General features: G+C 43.1%; 1 protein-coding gene across 1 annotated transcript; it reads left to right on the top strand.

The window, feature by feature from the left end:
* The first annotated feature begins 1,264 nt into the window (after nt 1–1,264).
* Nucleotides 1,265–12,452, top strand: LOC139753962 (ionotropic receptor 93a-like). The gene is made up of 10 exons (XM_071670923.1): nt 1,265–1,389; nt 2,270–2,392; nt 6,893–7,125; nt 7,376–7,504; nt 8,061–8,235; nt 8,840–9,076; nt 9,781–10,046; nt 10,369–10,506; nt 10,681–10,867; nt 12,165–12,452. Exons 1-10 carry the CDS (start codon nt 1,288–1,290, stop codon nt 12,423–12,425), a joined length of 1,851 nt encoding a protein of 616 aa, XP_071527024.1. The 5' UTR covers nt 1,265–1,287; the 3' UTR covers nt 12,426–12,452.
* The last annotated feature ends 5,437 nt before the right edge of the window (nt 12,453–17,889 follow it).

The following is a 17,889-nucleotide window of genomic DNA, read 5'->3' as shown; positions in this document are numbered from 1 at the left end:
TGACACCATATCTTCGTTGTCTTGCACTATGCTTATGTTGTCCATCGTCATAACTGTGTTGTCTAGCACCATATCCGTGTTTCCTGGTACTATGCATAACTTAGCAAGCACTACTTCTATCTTGTCTTGTACGTATCACATACACTGTCTATCGATATAATTACGTTGTCTAGCAAAATGATCATATGTTAGCCTCATGAACATATCTATATTGTCTGGCATTATATCATAACTGTAGCGTGCCACATCTATGCTGTTTAACATCCCTACCATGCCGTCTAACACCACAGCAATGTTGTACAGCATCATAGCTATGCTGTCCAATAGTAGTGCTAAATTAGATATGTTCCTTAAAACCATAATGAGTTTGGTCAGCACTATAACTATGTTGCTTATTATCGTCTCATGTTGTGAAGTGCCTTAGCTATATTGGCCACGACTGTGTCACCTTGCACTTTAACTAAGTCGGCTGACAACATACTCATGTCTTAGTATCATATGTACGTTATATAACAATATCTAATCTTTATCACACCATTAATACGTTGCTTGTTGCCATATCAGTTAAATACATATCTTTTTATGTTAGCTGTACATTAGGCAATTAACATATCTCTGATCAGTTTACTACAATAACATCACCGACTTTCTTTCGCTTTTTTCTGCAGTTAGTGAACATCATACTCGACCTACTAGGCAGAGGCCCAACAAAGATGTTCTTGGTCGTCTTTGTCACGCTCGCTGCCTACACCGTGGCGAGGATACGTACAGGTACATACAGACGTCTGGTCAACAACACTACATTAGTTAGGTCTTCAAAGCTTCATTGCTCATCAATGGTAACTCACGTTAAGGCCAAAAGAATCATGGAATAACGTTAGCCAAACGGTAGGTCACCTGTATATCGCTGGTTTATCAGACTTTTTCTGGATCACTATCATCATCATCATCCTCAGTCATCATCATCTTGCTGTCACCAGTTTCATGATAGGTCAGCTGCATCATTCTTAAACATCGGTTTCATAGAAGGCTAAAAGCCTTGTCTCTTTGCTTGGTTACCAAGGTAATATCAGATCACTAGTCTCATGGACAGCCTCACCTTAAACAAGTTCGGTAGCCCCTTATTGGGTCTTTAGCACCAAGCTTAATCATTAGTCTCACGGTAGTTCATCAGCCTCATACGATGTCTCCATTATCATGTTTTCTCACTAGTCTCACAAGTCTCGTCAAATGACAGATGGTAATCTCATGATCTCTGGTTCAGGTGTAGACCAACGGGCAACAGATATGAGCAAGGCGGTGAGCGCCGTGCTGGAGGCCACGTCTCACCCCTCCTGCTCCCTCATCTTCCTCACTGATGGCGCCACCTCACACACCACCATCCTCAAGGTGATGTATGTTCTCATATAAGCGTTCGGGGTGTCCAGGCTCTACTCACCTTTGCGTACCATCCATGGGGGAGTTTCCATCTCTTACGTATCGCTGATCAGTATATACCACTTGTTTAGTAGTGTTAGTGTAATGATGGTACTGCTCAAATGGCAAGATAACATACGTGTTCAGTTGTGTTTCCCTTCTGATATTTTGGTCTTTTTTTTTGCTTATTTTCACATCTGTTTCTCCAGTCTGGCAAAATGCAATATATGTCTCAGGACAAGATAAAAGAGTCACAGGTTTGTCGCTAAACCTTGGCGTGATCTGAGCAACCTGGGACGTGATGAGAAACTGTGCGCTTTCATCAATGCACGGTCACGTCAATGACCAGCTGGCTTAACGCCACAACGACTCATACGATTCGTAAATTACATCCGAGGCTAACACTTTCATCTGTTACTAGATGTAAAGGATTTTGGCGAAAGCTTCACTCCCTTGTGGTATGCAGCTGTGCCTGTCTACAGCTGTAGCTGCAGGTGTTGGTGCAGCTGCAGGTGCACCTCTAATATTCAATGTCTAACACAAAAATTTTTCTCCCGCGCGTATCACTTCACCCAAGTGTTTGTTCGTTGGCCTTGAGCGCTAATAATAAAGATACGAGTTCTCACTCTGGTGTGGATTTCATTGAGATAATTTTCATATCCATATAATCACGATAATCAGTGCTATTATCATAAGTTAATTCATCTTTATGTTTTCTGAAAAGTATATCTTTTCTAAAAGAACACTATGCTCGAAGAGGTCAATTCTTTCTGGTATACAATTGACCCTCCCCCAAAAAAATTTGTATCCATATTTGTAATGATACAGTAGTTAATATATTTACTTCTCTCAGGCTGTGAGCAGCGAGAGGTCATCCCCCCGGGGTGTGACGGTGATGGAGGTGACGGCAGCGGACGGTCAGGACGCTAACGTGACGCTGGCGATGCTCTCCCACCTGGTCAGCCAGGCTAGACGGGTAGGTCACTCTCATTTTATTGCTAAGGCGACGAGATCACTTATGAGATGGGTAGATCATTTTCACAGTACTGTAGAAGAAGGAAAGTCACTTTCACGTTACGGCAGAAATGTGTTCGTCACTCTCACATCACTGCTGAGGTGGGGTCGTCACTCACACATCACTGCAGAAATGGGTTCGTCACTCTCACATCACTGCTGAGGTGGGTTCGTCACTCTCACATCACTGCTGAGGTGGGTTCGTCACTCTCACATCACTGCTGAGGTGGGTTCGTCACTCTCACATCACTGCTGAGGTGGGTTCGTCACTCACACATCACTGCTGAGGTGGGGTCGTCACTCACACATCACTGCTGAGGTGGGTTCGTCACTCTCACATCACTGCTGAGGTGGGTTCGTCACTCTCACATTACTGCTGAGGTGGGTTCGTCACTCTCACAACACTGCTGAGGTGGGTTCGTCACTCTCACAACACTGCTGAGGTGGGTTCGTCACTCTCACAACACTGCTGAGGTGGGTTCGTCACTCTCACATCACTGCTGAGGTGGGTTCGTCACTCTCACATCACTGCTGAGGTGGGTTCGTCACTCTCACAACACTGCTGAGGTGGGTTCGTCACTCTCACATAACTGCTGAGGTGGGTTCGTCACTCTCACATCACTGCTGAGGTGGGTTCGTCACTCTCACACCACTGCAGAAATGGGTTCGTCACTCTCACATCACTGCTGAGGTGGGTTCGTCACTCTCACATAACTGCTGAGGTGGGTTCGTCACTCTCACATCACTGCTGAGGTGGTTTCGTCACTCTCACATTACTAATGAGGTAGGTAGGTTGTCATGAGGGGTTTTCGTTGAATAGCCTCACTCCACCATACAAGGAACTGTACACCACCGTCATGTGTCCTGAACTCATTAACGCAAAGAGTTACCAAGGACAATGGGACTTGGCTGTGGATAAGGAACAGCTAGAGGCTGTGTGTGAGCAAATGAGGCTGTCCTCAGTCCGTTCCTGGCGTTCTCCTCTTTCAAAAGGAAATGACAACATTATGAAACCAGCTTCGCCATGCGGCACACGGCATACTAGAAACTAGGTCTCTCTTACATTACTTACGAGGTGAGTAAGTCACTTGTGTTACTGCTGAGGAGGGTTAACTCACCCTCACATTTTTGCTGAGGAGGGTCAGTCACTTTCACATTATTGCTGAGGTGAATAAGCCAGTCCCTCAAAACTTTTGAGTCTGGTCGGTCCTTTTTACATCCCTTCTCAGTGGGGTAGACCATGTGAGTTATCCCACTGTCACATTACTCTTCAAGCTAGCAGCTCACTCTCAGAGTACTGTACCAAGGAGATGGGCACATCAGCAAGTGATGTACACCTATACATCACTGCTGAGGCAGGTAGGTAGCTCTTACGTCACTATTCAGGCGAGTTGGTCTCACTCACAACCACTGATGTACGTAGATGAGTCTCTCATTAATGTTTAAGTAGGTTAACAACACTTTCACATTACTGATGAGGTGGATGGTCCGGCTTACTTTCACCTTACAGTGAGGGCGTCAGTTCATTTAAAAGTTCACGTTGCAAGGGTCATTAGTTGATCCTCCCGAAAGCTTCGCTTGACACCACAGCAACAGTTGCAGGGACAACACATAGCGCTGGTTCTGTCAGGAATATGTTGGATGAGCCTGTGGAATGAGACAGATTCATTTAGCTGATTCCTGGTGGGATGACAGCGCTGCTTCTCTGACCTCCTCACCCTTGGCCAATGGCTGCTGGTACTGGAGACTATTACTGAACAGATACCAGAGAAGTGAAGAAATGAAGATTTCTACCCTAAACTCTTCCAGTTGTCATAGGGTTGATGGAGGAGTAAGAAGCCAGCGACCAGGGCAGAGGGGAAACCCTCCTGGTTGTAAGAGTTCTGCAGGTCCCTCGGCTCTGGAATATGGAAGACAATTCTGGACCTAGCTTGTCTCAGAAAAAAAGGGATTCACCCCTTTTCATCTCGTATGAGTAAAGGAACCGAAGCAATAGCTGATCCCTCATGGCAGAAGGGATAAAAAGACAACAAAATAACACAGGTGCACCACTGCAACATATTAGGGATTTAAGAAGCCGAGTGACATTCTACGAAATATGGGCGACACCTCCTGCAGGCTATGCCGTAAGTGTTATACGGTCAGGATAAAGGGATGAACGTGAAGTGTGGTTAAAACATGGTGGTGGGGGGAACCCTGTATCCTTCCTCACTTTCAGTGTCTCCTTCATTCTTTATCATCTTGCCTCAGCCTGTGTTTTCTCTCAACCTGTATCCTTGCCTCACTCTGTGCCTTGCCGCATCCTGCGTCTTGCCTCACCCTGAGTCTTGCCTCACTCTGGGTCTTTCCCCTCCTTAGGTCTTTCTTCAGTTAGTCTTGCCTTACTCTGTCTTGCTTCACCATGTAACTTGCCTTGCCCTGTCTTGCCTCACCCTGTACCTTACTTCACCTTCGGTCTTGCCTCTTCCTGAGTCTTGACTCGTCCTGTGCGTGAGTTATCTTCAGTCTTTCCTCACTTTGTATTTTGGATCACCTAAGTTCTTGTCTATTTGTTTGCTGTACTCTGTAACTTGTTAATAATCTCACCGTGGATCTTTGCCTTGCCCTGTGTCTTGCCTCATCCTCATCCTTGCCTTATTCTGGCTTTTGCTTCACTCTGTCTTGCTTCACCCTGTGTTGCCTCACCTGGGTCTTGCCTCACCCTGTATTGCTACATTCTGTCTTACCTCTTCCTAGGGTTAATTCATGGGGTTTGATCCTTCCGGGGTCATGCCCAACCCTTTATCTTGCCTCCCTCTGGTTTTTGCTTCACCCTGTACTGCCTCACTTTGTATCTTGCCTTCCCTTGGGTCTAGCTCACCCTGTATCACCTAACTCTGTATCTTCCATAGCACGTAGTAACTGCTGCAATTTCTGATTAATATTGACGAGTCTCAGTTGATGTGCCATCTGGCAATTTCATATAGATAAGAAACTTTGTGTGTGTGTGTGTGTGTGTGTGTGTGTGTGTGTGTGTGTGTGTGTGTGTGTGTGTGTGTGTGTGTGTGTCCTACAGTTATTGTGGATACCTACTCTGTATACTGTTGAAGTCTCCGATATGTGTTTGGGTGGATGTGCCTAAGTACTGCATATGCACCAGTTTTAACGACAATCTTTGAACATTAGACGCCCCTCGTCCTTGACTTACAACGTTTAGGTTGGCTTAGGGTACAAAAGCGCTTCTTTGAAGACAAGGGTAGGTGGGGATGGCGGGCTGGGCTGGAATAGTGGTTGATAAAAGGCTAACTTATGATCTTTGGATCAAACTTCCTCCTCACTCGTACATAACCCATGGATTTAGCTTTGTCACTGCTAATTGTCAATTCCCCAAAAAGCAACAGCCACTCAGAATCGTCAAATTGAATTATCTAAATCACTTGATTAAATCTTTTTTTTTTTTTAAAGACACTACGGTAATACCAGGACTAATAACAGAAACTATATTCTAAAGCTATGCTACACGTCAAATACCGTTCTATCCACAGGAAGACCTATGAGCTGTGGTGTATCCTCGCCTTGGCAGAGAAAGTAACCATACTGATTACATTTACGGAGATTTATTTTGTGTTACAGAGATGGTGCTGCAAGTAAGACACTCCAAATCATGCCCAAGATCATATGCTTCATCCTAGTTTTCTTTATGATTCTGACGTAACATATATTCTACGTACCACTTCATTGCCATCTTTCATTACAGCTCAGTGACTCGCTGTCGACAGGGTGTATTTAGAAATTAAGTGAGCAAATTTCTTTTAACATAATCTATCATCCGAAAATTTTTAACCCTGGGATATCGTATATCTTTTATAATGACTGACAGCTAACTTGAAATCATTAAGGGAAACGTTTCCTTAAGGATATAATTAGATCAGGATAAAACACAGCCCTTCCTTATTCAACACTATAGCTAAGAAAGAAAAAATGTCCTTAGGTGCCTCACTTGGATTGTTCAATAGAAAGTACAGCACAATATCAAAATCCGCGTATGCCTGTATGTGTGTTCATCATCAGTATTGTCAGTGGATGGAGTGGTCTTAGGAAATAACAAATATGGAGAAGAGATCGGTAAGAGAAAGGGCAAACCCATGCGTGACTCATAGTCAGCAACGCTAACCGCTACAACACAGTACATCGTAAAGAAGTAAATTCGAGAGAACTTTATCATAATGAAATTCAGAACGATAATGTGAATTGTCTCTTTTTTTGGGAAGAAATTAAGGTCCATTCCATGGGCAAGGTATGCAGACAGAAGCTGAGATTTTCATTGTCTGATAACGAAAAGTCTGTATAAACTGAGAGCTCCAAGTACACTGAATTCACAGTGCATTGTTTCCCAAGTCTTCTCGTTCCAAAAACACAAATGTCATATCAGTCGTCAAACTCATGTTGTTGCCTTTGTTAACTGTCTATGACTGATCGCCAGGTGCGGCTGAGTTCGTGGTGCGTGAGGGTAGTGGTAGTGAGCCACGACCCGGCCTTCCTCGTCGCCTTCGCCGAGTCCTCCCTCAAGGGCCGCCTCCTGGTGTGGGCCACCAGGCTGCTGGTAGTCACCAGTCTCACCCTCCCACAGCTCTATAATCTAATGCCCGCCCACTGGACCTTCGCCATGATGAACACCATCTTCCTCAACCTAAAGGACACGACACCCAACCCCAGGTACTATACACAATGTGAGCTATTCAAAGCAACACCATAATCCCCAGGTTTTAGCTTACGTCTGAGAAACAGGTACTCTACAACGCACGTAGTATCTTGAAAATCACTAGCAACTTTTACGATCAAGATAGACAATTTAGACTTCCCTCAAAAAACACCATGAATGAAGAAAGTTAATACATTACCCCTGGTATCATGAACAATCATCTGTCGTGCAGTAACGAATGGTAATACTCCGTGTCGTGCACAGGATCAGCGTGTACACCCACCTGCCGTACAGCCCAGAGGGAGCTCAGCTGGTGCGTGTCGCCTCTTGGACACGCCAAGATGGCCTCTTCCTCAGCACGGGACTGCCGCTCTCCCCACGTAAATTCTCAAAGTAATTTCCCATGCGACATTCTAATGGCTTCGTACAGTCACAAAACTTTCATATGCATATGATGGAACACCATTATGTGAGCGAATTATGAGGATATTAGAATCTATATATACACGAAATGTTGCTATAACTTCAAAACTTTTGGTTTTATCAAGAGAATTATCGCTTCATCTTTCTGATATCTACTTATGGCGTTGTTTGAGTTCAAAGACGAGTGATTTAATTTCCCCATGACAATTATGACTGGCTTCACATTTGCTCACGATCACCAGTTTTCTACTTTATATGATAAAACTGACTGGCACACTGACTGAAGGAAATAAGATAGTAAAAATTTAACAAATTTCATAGTGCAAATGAATCTACTTGTATCATTTCTTTGATTAATGATGTAATTAGTCCTCATGTGTATTACCATGAACAGCGAACATTGCGTGAGAAAGTAGACAATGTTTCAACGTTTGACAAACTTGCAGAAGAAATCAAGTTAGTATGTAGCAGTTGTGAGTATTCCCATGAAGTGTATTGAGACGAGTGAAAATGGTTGTTTCCTCAGCTTCTACGGTGCCACAGTGAATGTGACAGCTCTGCCATTCCCGCCGTATTGGAGCAAGTTAGAGGCGCCTGGCAACACTACACAGTACTCGGGCACCGACTACTACTTGCTGGAAGCCATAGCGGATGCCCTCAACTTCACCATCTACGTTGTCCCCACCGTCACATGGGCGGAGGTGAGTTACAAAGTGCGTCCAACATCCCCCCACCCACCACCTTCTGCCGCAGGTCTGTGTGCTACGTTGTCGAGGTGTTGGAACACCTTGATGTGAGTTAGCCTGCTGTCAAGGCCTTCTACAATCCTGTGGCGTATCATTAGTACTGCGTTCCATCATCATCATGACCATTTGGCGTATATTTACATGCTTCCAGTAATGCTTGTTAATGTGAAACTGAGTCAAATGACAGACTTTCCTCTGTACGTTAAGACATAACATATGTACTTTTAAAACAGTTTTAGCTTTGTCCCGTGTTATTTCCGTGGCATTAGATAATACTTTGTTTGTGTAGCACGAAGCATTTAACTCATGTAGTTTGAGAGAGAGGCCCTCCAATGAACAATTCTGTGCTTTATAAGAAAGCAAAAAAGATTGAGAATTAATCCCATGGTAAATACTTCTTGATCCTTCTCCCTTCGTGTGCTCCCTCGGAATCTATTAAACTAATATTGCTGACCAGTCACTCACAAGTATCGTATTTTCTTTCTCTTATATAATCGTACCCACAAGTGTTCTTAAACCAAGGTGTTCTCCAATATTGGTAAAAGCAGTGTGGTGGCAGGTTGCGCAGCGTGTGGAAGAGAAGGTGTCCTTCATGGCCACGGTGTTCCACAATGTATTACCGGAGCGCCTCGATCGCTACGACTTCTCCTTCATCTACGAGTATGGGTCCCTGGACTTCAGCATGGCCTTGCCGGGCGTGAGGCCCCAGTGGCAGTCCCTCTACTACCCGCTCTCAGAACTAGTGTGGGCGACCATCCTGCTCGTGTTACTCCTCACCCCTCTCTTCCTGCTTCTGGTGAGGGGGAAATTCATATAATTTTGTTGCCAGTTTTTGACTTACAAATCCAGTCTGCAGTCGGGTGGTATGCGTTGATATAAGTCTCTCATATGATGGAATTTACAATACTTCAACTGAGATCTTTTGTGTTCATGTATTCCTTAAGCCATCTTCGGGATACACCCACATGGCACACAGGGATGCAAGTCTCAAATAAGAAAGTCAAAAGTAGAAGAGGCCTGTAGTGACAGTAAACATCTGGTGAACAACGTGTGCTAATGGCTCACAAAAAATGGACAAACTGGGATTAGTGTGCGTTACCAAACGTTCATGCCAGCAGGCCACTGATAAAATCAAATCATATGCTTTCGTTAGTACTGATGTGTCTGAGAACTAGTGGCAAGATTTAAGGAAGGACTCGAAGTCATTTCGTGGTTCTTCTCTCTTATTTTCATCTATTACTTTACCACAAAGAACACGCTATATAATATACGACACTCAGATGCATTGATTGTACCAGTCTCGAGTCTTCAGTCTCGAGTCTTTGCAGGTGTTGTCAGCGATTCTCGCACACAAGAAACGGTACATTTGATATATTTTGGGTTAGTATCGTAAATTTCCACTGATCTGTCCTTGATGATGATACAGAACCATTATGCTCTGTTTCTTTCATGGGCAAATGTGTAGAATCTTCTTCCTGATACGACGTATATCTACTTCAGGTCATTCGTGTAAGGGAACGCAGGGAGGGTAGCAGCAGGATAGGAGCAGGGGCAGTGGTTCAGGACATGACAGGGATGCTGCTGGGGCAGAGCCTACCACCAAGGCTACCCACCACCAGTTCCAGCCGCCTGCTGGTGGCCGCCTGGCTGGTGTTCGCCTTCATCATCGGGACGGTCTACCGCGGCAATCTCACCGCTCACCTCACGCTGCCCAAGTACCCGCCTCGACCAGAGACATTGCAGGAGCTTGTCGCTACTGCAGACAGGTAATGGAAGTGACCCTGCGCAAATAGTATTGTATGTGCCACAAGGACTTATTTGGCGTGTCACTTGCAGTGGCAGATGACCGAAAGTAGCACACCTGTGACTTCTGATAATAGCAAATGAGGCTCTGTGGTAGTAATTACAGACATAGTATTCAAAGAAAGAAAAATACGCAGAAGGTAGGAAAGTGAGGGGTTTAGGAAGGGGAGAGGATGGTGGGAGTAAGGGTAGTAATGACAGTGAGTAGTCTGAATCATGTGTCCATGAACACAACTGTATCAACGCAAACCGTTATTAATGGCATTCTCTCCCATCACCACACAGGATAACAATGCCACCCTACGGAGCAGAATTCAAGACTTTCTTCAGCAAGTCCGATTCGGAAGTGTTCCAGAATCTGGCCTCGCTCATGCATATCGTGGAATCAGTGGACGTCGGGCAGCAACAAGCCGTTGACAGAAAGTAAGCTATAAGTGTCGGTAGTTGAAATATACGGTGTGCTTCATGGAACAGATAAGGTCCAAATTTTCGCTGTTTTCAGGTGTTGTAGATTATGCTGCTAACACTATTATCCATGGCTATTTGATTTTCTTGCAACTGACACTTGCCATAAACGATTGCTACTGTGCGGTCCAGCCAGGGGCACCTGGACACCAGGAGGTACCAAGAGTTACTGATCGCCGAGCGGTTTACTCGGGCGGACGGCAGCACCATGTTGTATGTGGGACGGGAGAGTATCCTTCCCGGCCAGTCCGCCTGGCCACTACCCCACGACGCTCCCTATAAGTCAGTCGTTGACCGCTGCATCATGGCCGTCTGTGAGGTGAGTTGCTCTCGTTGCTCATGGTCAGTTTCGAAGTACATTCAACTAAAGACCAAACGCTTACATGCATCTACAATCACACACAAAAAAAAATAAAGTCCTGGGACACGTCTGAAATCCCTAACCATACTTCGGCACTTGATCGAGGCTGTCTGTTTACCGACGCCAATGGCGTCCGGTAGCTTCGATCAGGCTTGTCAACACTTTTATCCAACCAGTGTTAATTCTCAATGTACTTCTGTTGTTAAAGAAGTTCCTACTTTACGAAAATGTGCAGAAGAAAGGGATTGGATCTTCGACCAAAATCATAGAGGAAAATGTGACCATGAATGCAATTATAAGGAGATCGAGGAACAACATAGGTCTACCAACCCTAACCAATGGAATGTTGCGCCTTAGACGTCAACTAAAAACTGCAATTAGAATGAAACTCACCGAGATATTTGAAGTTAGTAGAATGATAAAAACAGGCCCAAGCAGAAAAAAAGGGAGGGGTTGGAACGGTGCAGCCGAAAAATTGGAAGACAGCATTCATTGCACAGATGTATGTAGTAAACTTTGCCCAAGCTGAATGGATGGTTTGCTGGATACCTATTTTTGTTGCCTAGGAATGTGTATTGGTTTAGGAAGTAAATCAATTAAGCAATGCATTGTGTACATCAATGATCGACTAGGAGCCTCTTTCGTTGTTTTGACGCTCTTCGGGAACCAAGTGTGTTTCGAAGTAGTGCTTCTTTCGAGGTCCACAATATATCTGTAGTTTGTCTGCGTTGCAGCTATACACCTAAGCATGGTGCAAGTCAATTAAGCATGCTGCTGCAGACACTGAAGGAGTGCTAAACAGTGACGCATGTTGCTGTATACTAAAAGGTATTGTCGACACTGGCTGCCTTATATCCAGGTAGGGCACAGGGAACTAGTCATTGACAAAGGCTGCTGCACGCAAGCATCTGTACACTGGACGTTTGGGCAGACTGTATGCATACTTAGGAGTAACATGGAGGAAGGCGGGAGAGACGGTAAACTGGGTCGCTCTCACTTTCATACTAATCAGTTTTAGTACCTCACTGGCCAGGAAAAGACCCTCACTTCACCCTGGTTAATCCTAGTCACATCCTTCTCATATACAGTTAACTCTGTCCACTGCTGTTAACAGGGATCGATGGTACACTTGCCTTGATCGAAGGTTTCATGCGGGGCAAAAATCTTCATTAATCTTGCTGTTTTCAGTGTATGGCATGTGACTGGTGTATAGACACAGATTTCCATTGTGTAACGGCTTAAATGATTGTGACAGGCTGGGTTGTACGAGAAGTGGAGCGATGACCTTTTGTACCTAGCCCAGCAGGAAAGCAGCAAGAGGCAACAGCAGCAGCAGCAGGTTCCCAAGCAGGGGACAGAGTCTAGCAGCAGGATCATGGCCCTCACCCTCACACACATGCAGGGACCCCTGATGCTCCTCCTTCTGGGACTCGGCATCGCTGGGCTCATGTTCTTCGGGGAGATCGTGAAAGTGTGCCTCCTCCAGCAAAGAAGTTTGAGGATAAGAGCTTCATGATTTTCATCCCTCCCGCCCTATCCTGTAACAACAATGCCTGTAACATAAAGTACAAGCAAAAAAGAAATTGACATAACAGAATGATGTTATTCTTGGACCCTACAAGAGATATGAGCGGCAAGATCTTGATCTTTTTCCTAAGTTTAGGGGAATCCCTTACCTCGTCACATGTAGCCACTTACAGTATTAGTACTTGGGTTCTAATCTGTTCCCTCTGGCTAATGCCTTACCCCCGACCGTACCTGAGCTCGATTCTACCTTAACGCGACCTCCATTGATCATTACCTAAAAATGAAACTAATATACCCTTTACCATCCTGTGCCACCACCGTAACTTGACCTGACCGTAACTCAACCTTGAGCCAAACAGTACAATAACAATCAATGATGATTCAGTTGTACTTTCTATGTACAGGACATCAGACTGGGGAGGAACAGTGTGGTTTCGGAAGTGGTAGGGGATGTGTGGATGAGGTGTTTAATGAGGGAAATATTTTGAGAAACAGATGGACTTGCATAGGGAATTTATGGGTTTGGAGAAAGCATGTAACAGAGTTGATAGAGTTGCCTTGGGGAAGGTATTAAGAATATACGGTGGGAGAGGAAAGCTTCTAGAGTGAGAAATTTTATCAGTGGTGTAAAGCATGTGTACGAGTAAGAGACGGGGAAGGTGCAAGTTTGAGTGAAGAAAAATTGAAGGAAGTGGAGTGTTTTAGATACTTGGGAGTGGCCATGACATCGGATGGAACCATGGAAGTGGAAAAGACTCATAAGGTGGGTGAAGGTTCTGTGAGTACTTTCGAATGTGAGGAGATATCGTTAGCTGGGAGGGCAAAAATGGGTATATTTGAAGGTATAGTAGTGGTAACATTATCATATGGATGCGAGGCATGGGCTATAGAAACGACTGTGTGGAGGAGGGTGGGTGTGTTGGAAATAAAATGTTTGTGAACAATGTGGTGTCATTTGATTTGATCGAGTATGTAATGAAAGTGAAGGTTGGCCTGCGGTTGGGGAGTGTGATGTCACTATGTTTACTTAAATTGTCTATGGATAGGGCAGTGAAGGAGGTAAATGCGAGAGCCCTGAAGAGATGGACGAGTATGCTGTCTGTAGGGGATGAGAGGGCCTGGGAAGTGACTCAGTTGTTGCTGTTTGCTGATGACAAAGTACTAGAGGTAGATGCGAGTGTGAAACTGCAGATGGTGACTGAGTTTGGATGAGTGTGTGAAAGGAGGAAGTAGAGAGCATATGCGAGTAAAAGTAAGGTTATCAAATTTAGTAGAGTTGAGAAACATTATTTGGGGTGTGAATAAGAGTGGAGAGAAATCGGAGGAAGTGGAGTGTCTTATATACCATGGAGTGGACATGACATCGAATGGAACCATGGAAGCAGAAGGGACTTATAGGGTGAGTGAAGGGGGTGACGGTTCTAGGCATGTTTGAAGATATAGTAATCCCATTATCATATGGATGCGAGGAATGGGCTATAGATAAGACTATGGGTGTCGGATTATTAAATGTTTGTGAACAATTTGTGGAGTCAAGTGATTTGATAAAGTGATGAAAGGGTAAGAGAGAGGTGTGGCAATAAAAAGAGAATGGTTGAGAGAGGCGCATAGAGTGTGCTGAAATGGTTTGGACATACAGAAAGAATAAGTGAGAAAAAGTTGACAAGGAGGAAATGTGCGTAAGAAGTGGAGGGAACAGAAAGAACGGTAAGATCAAATTGGAGACAGAAGGATAGAATGAAAATAATTTTGAGTGACTGAGGCCTAAACATACAGGAAAGTGAGACATGCACAGGATACGACAAAGTGAAATGGAACAATGTGGTATACTGGGGTCGACAAGCTGCCAATGGACTGAACTAAGGCATTTGAACCATCTGCGATAAACCATGGAAAAGTCCGTGGAGCCTGGTTGTGGATAGGGAGCTGTGGTTTCAGTGCATTGTTCATGAGAGAGAGAGAGAGAGAGAGAGAGAGAGAGAGAGAGAGAGAGAGAGAGAGAGAGAGAGAGAGAGAGAGAGAGAGATTGTTCATTGATGATGTAGCTCTGGTGGCTGATTCGGGTGAGAAACTGCAGAGGTTGGTAACTGAGTTTGGAAGAGTGTGTGAAAGGAGAAAGTTGAGAGTAAATGTGAATAAAAGCAAGGTTATTAGGTTCAGTAGGGTTGAGGGACAAGTCAACTGGGATATAAGTTTGAATGTAGTAAAATTGGAGGAAGTGAGTGTTTTAGATATCTGGGAGTGGACTTAGCAGAGGATGGAACCATGGAAGCAGAAGTGAGTCACAGGGTGGGGGGAGAGGGCGAAGGTTCTGGGAGCGATGAAGAATGTTTGGATTGTGTGGAAGTAAGAACATTACCTTGGAGAGCAAAAATGGGTGTTTGAAGGAATAATAGTTCCAACAATGTTGTATGGTTGCAAGGCATGGGCTATAGATAGGGTTGTATGGAGGAAGGTGGATATATATATATATATATATATATATATATATATATATATATATATATATATATATATATATATATATTATCCCTGGGGATAGGGGATTAAGAATACTTCCCACGTATTCCCTGCGTGTCGTAGAAGGCGACTAAAAGGGGAGGGAGCAGGGGGCTGGAAATCCTCCCCTCTCGTTTTTTTTAATTTTTCAAAAGGAGGAACAGAGGGGGGCCAGGTGAGGATATCCCACAAAGGCCCAGTCCTCTGTTCTTAACGCTACCTCGCTAACGCGGGAAATGGCAAACAGTATGAAAAGAAAAAAAAAAAAATATATATATATATATATATATATATATATATATATATATATATATATATATATTCCAAACGCCACCAGCCCTACAGGAAACAGCAAACATGCATTAAGGAAAAGAAAAAATATAGCATATACATTCTCTTCTCCCCTAAACCTAATAGCTACCCCCTGCATCAGCAAGGTAGCACCCAGAAACAGACGAAGAAAGGCCACATCCACTCACACATTCTCTAGCTCTCATTTGTAATGTGACAGAACCACAACTCCCTATCCACAACCAGGTCCCAAAGACCTTTCCTTGGATTACCTCAGAAGTTTCACATGCCCTGGTTCAGTCACTGATGGCACGTCAACCCCAGTATACGACATCATTCCAATTCACTCTATTCAGTGCACACCTTTTTACCCTTTACTTTCCTTAAACATACTACCTATACTTCCTCTCTTCTCATCTGATTACATCCACATACATTCAGACACCTCAATCTGAGCCTTTGGGGAGGGTGAGCACTTCCACCTGGCTCTTTCTTCTGATTCCTCTTTTAGAAATTCAACTACAAGAAGGGGAGGATTTTCAAACCCCGCTGCCGCCCCCTTTAATCACCTACAACACACAGGGAATATGCAGGTAGATTTCTTTCTCCCCTACTTTAGAGATAAGGTGTTATTTTTTTTCTTTTTCTATACTAAAGGCTCCAGTCATGGACAAAAGTCATGGACAAAAGGCCGGGCCTTAATCACATTATAGAGAAAGTAATGAATGGGAAAAAGAAATGACAAGGGAAAGTGTTTACAAATTTTTGAGGAAGTGACAAACCTAAACCTGTCTTTTTGTTCATGAACTATATAAAAATGAAAAATGTTTGTTACCAATCCATTTTCCATGAAAACCCCTCTGACAACAAAAAAGCAGCTAGGAATAGAGGAAAAAAATATAAAGCTAGAAATGCCAAGACAAAGTGAATCGAAATATCTCTTCATTTTGGTTGAAATCATTCCTGTAGTTTTTCTGCAGAAATAAGATTGATGACCACCCCTTTACAGTTCTACTGATCACAAAAAGTTTCATTTTTGGTGCACTACAAAGGCATATTTGTACTAAGTTATACTCCAATTGGCAAGAAAATACATGAATGCTAGTCTTGGAATGAAAGAAGAATCAAAGAAAATATCTCTCTCCCTGAAACTGAAACAGTAATTTTGCTGTTACAACTGCCTCAGGTAAAAATGCATTACCTGTTTAACTTTTCCACAGAGTCTTATGCTAAGTTGGAAATGGCATCAAAGATAAATGATATCTCATTTTTATATTTGTCAATAGAATCGTCATTTACATATTTACAGAGCAAAATTAAAAGTCAGGAGACAAAACAAGCTCATCAAATAACAATGTAACCAAATATCAAACTGCAATCAAAATTTTGTTGGCAAATCAATATGATGGCTATAAATTCTACATCTGCATTCAAATAGCACTTGAACTCAGAAATCAATCAAAATAACAAGAATCCTATATTTGGAATGCATAATCTTGTCATGAAGTTAATCACACAACATCAAATAGGTAACCAAAAATGAAAATACAGGTTTTAAAGGATGAAAAATCTCTCTCTACTATAGGCAGAGCGTTGAGTTCTGAGAAAGCACTTGCTCTTGTTTTACCTCCTAAATGTAGTGTGTCCATGCAGATTATACAAAAGAATTCAAACAGCAACAGACTAGTGGGTCCCTTCAAGGCTGTTTGTGATAATGAAAGCTATCAGAAACTCACAGATTAGTGTCATAAAAGTAGGGGGGTATAGAGATAATTCAAAGAGCATGCATACAGCCAAATTGACTGAGGAGGCACAAATAATGTTAGACAAAGACTTGAAGCAAATGGTATCATCTGTTCTTAAATGTATCTATAGTACTGCCTTCAACCACTCTAACTGGTAAATCATTCCATATGCTAATGAACCTGTTGGAGTGAATCACTTCATCTGTTTGGAGGAAAAACGTTTGTCATAAGTTTGAATCACCTGCTACAGAAAAATTAGACAAGTCAAGTCTTCAGGAGCTTGTTTGATCAAGATTATCAAAGCCTTTGATACTTTTGAATATCTGTATGAGATTATCTCTTTGTGAAGCTTAATTGATTCATCATTTAGTTGGCTCTCATAATATTTGTTTCTCACTTCATGAATCATCTTAGTAGCTCAACAATGTTCTGTCTCCATTTAGGCCGTCTTTTTTAAGGAGGAACATCAAAACTGAGCACAGTACTCAAGAAGGGATGCACCTATCTACCTATGAATCAAAGTCTTTTTCCTTATTTACCTTTTGCATTTCAACAGAATTTATACTGTGGTTTAACTTTTAATTTTTACAAGCAATACAGACCGTGAATTTTGAACTAACTGATATCAAAATTCATTTACCTCTTATGAGCCCAGTCCATCAGTTTTTATATGTCTTTCTGAAGTTCCAGATGTTCAAATTCATCTGTAGATATATGTCACAGTTTAGTATCATCTGTGAATTTTGACATCTTGCAATGCAGTCCATCATCAATAACATTCATGAGAAAGAGAACTAGTCCCAAGACTGATCTCTGTGGCACACCACTTGTTATGTCTAACCACTTTAAGACTTGACCATTAATTACAACTTTCTGTTTACAGCCAGTCAACCAATTTCCTACCCACCATCAATACCA

Source organism: Panulirus ornatus, chromosome 16 (assembly GCF_036320965.1).
Source record: "Panulirus ornatus isolate Po-2019 chromosome 16, ASM3632096v1, whole genome shotgun sequence".
Classification (NCBI taxonomy): Eukaryota; Metazoa; Arthropoda; class Malacostraca; order Decapoda; family Palinuridae; genus Panulirus; species Panulirus ornatus.
The sequence above is the reverse complement of the archived record's forward strand: the minus strand, read 5'-3'. Positions and strand labels throughout refer to the sequence as shown.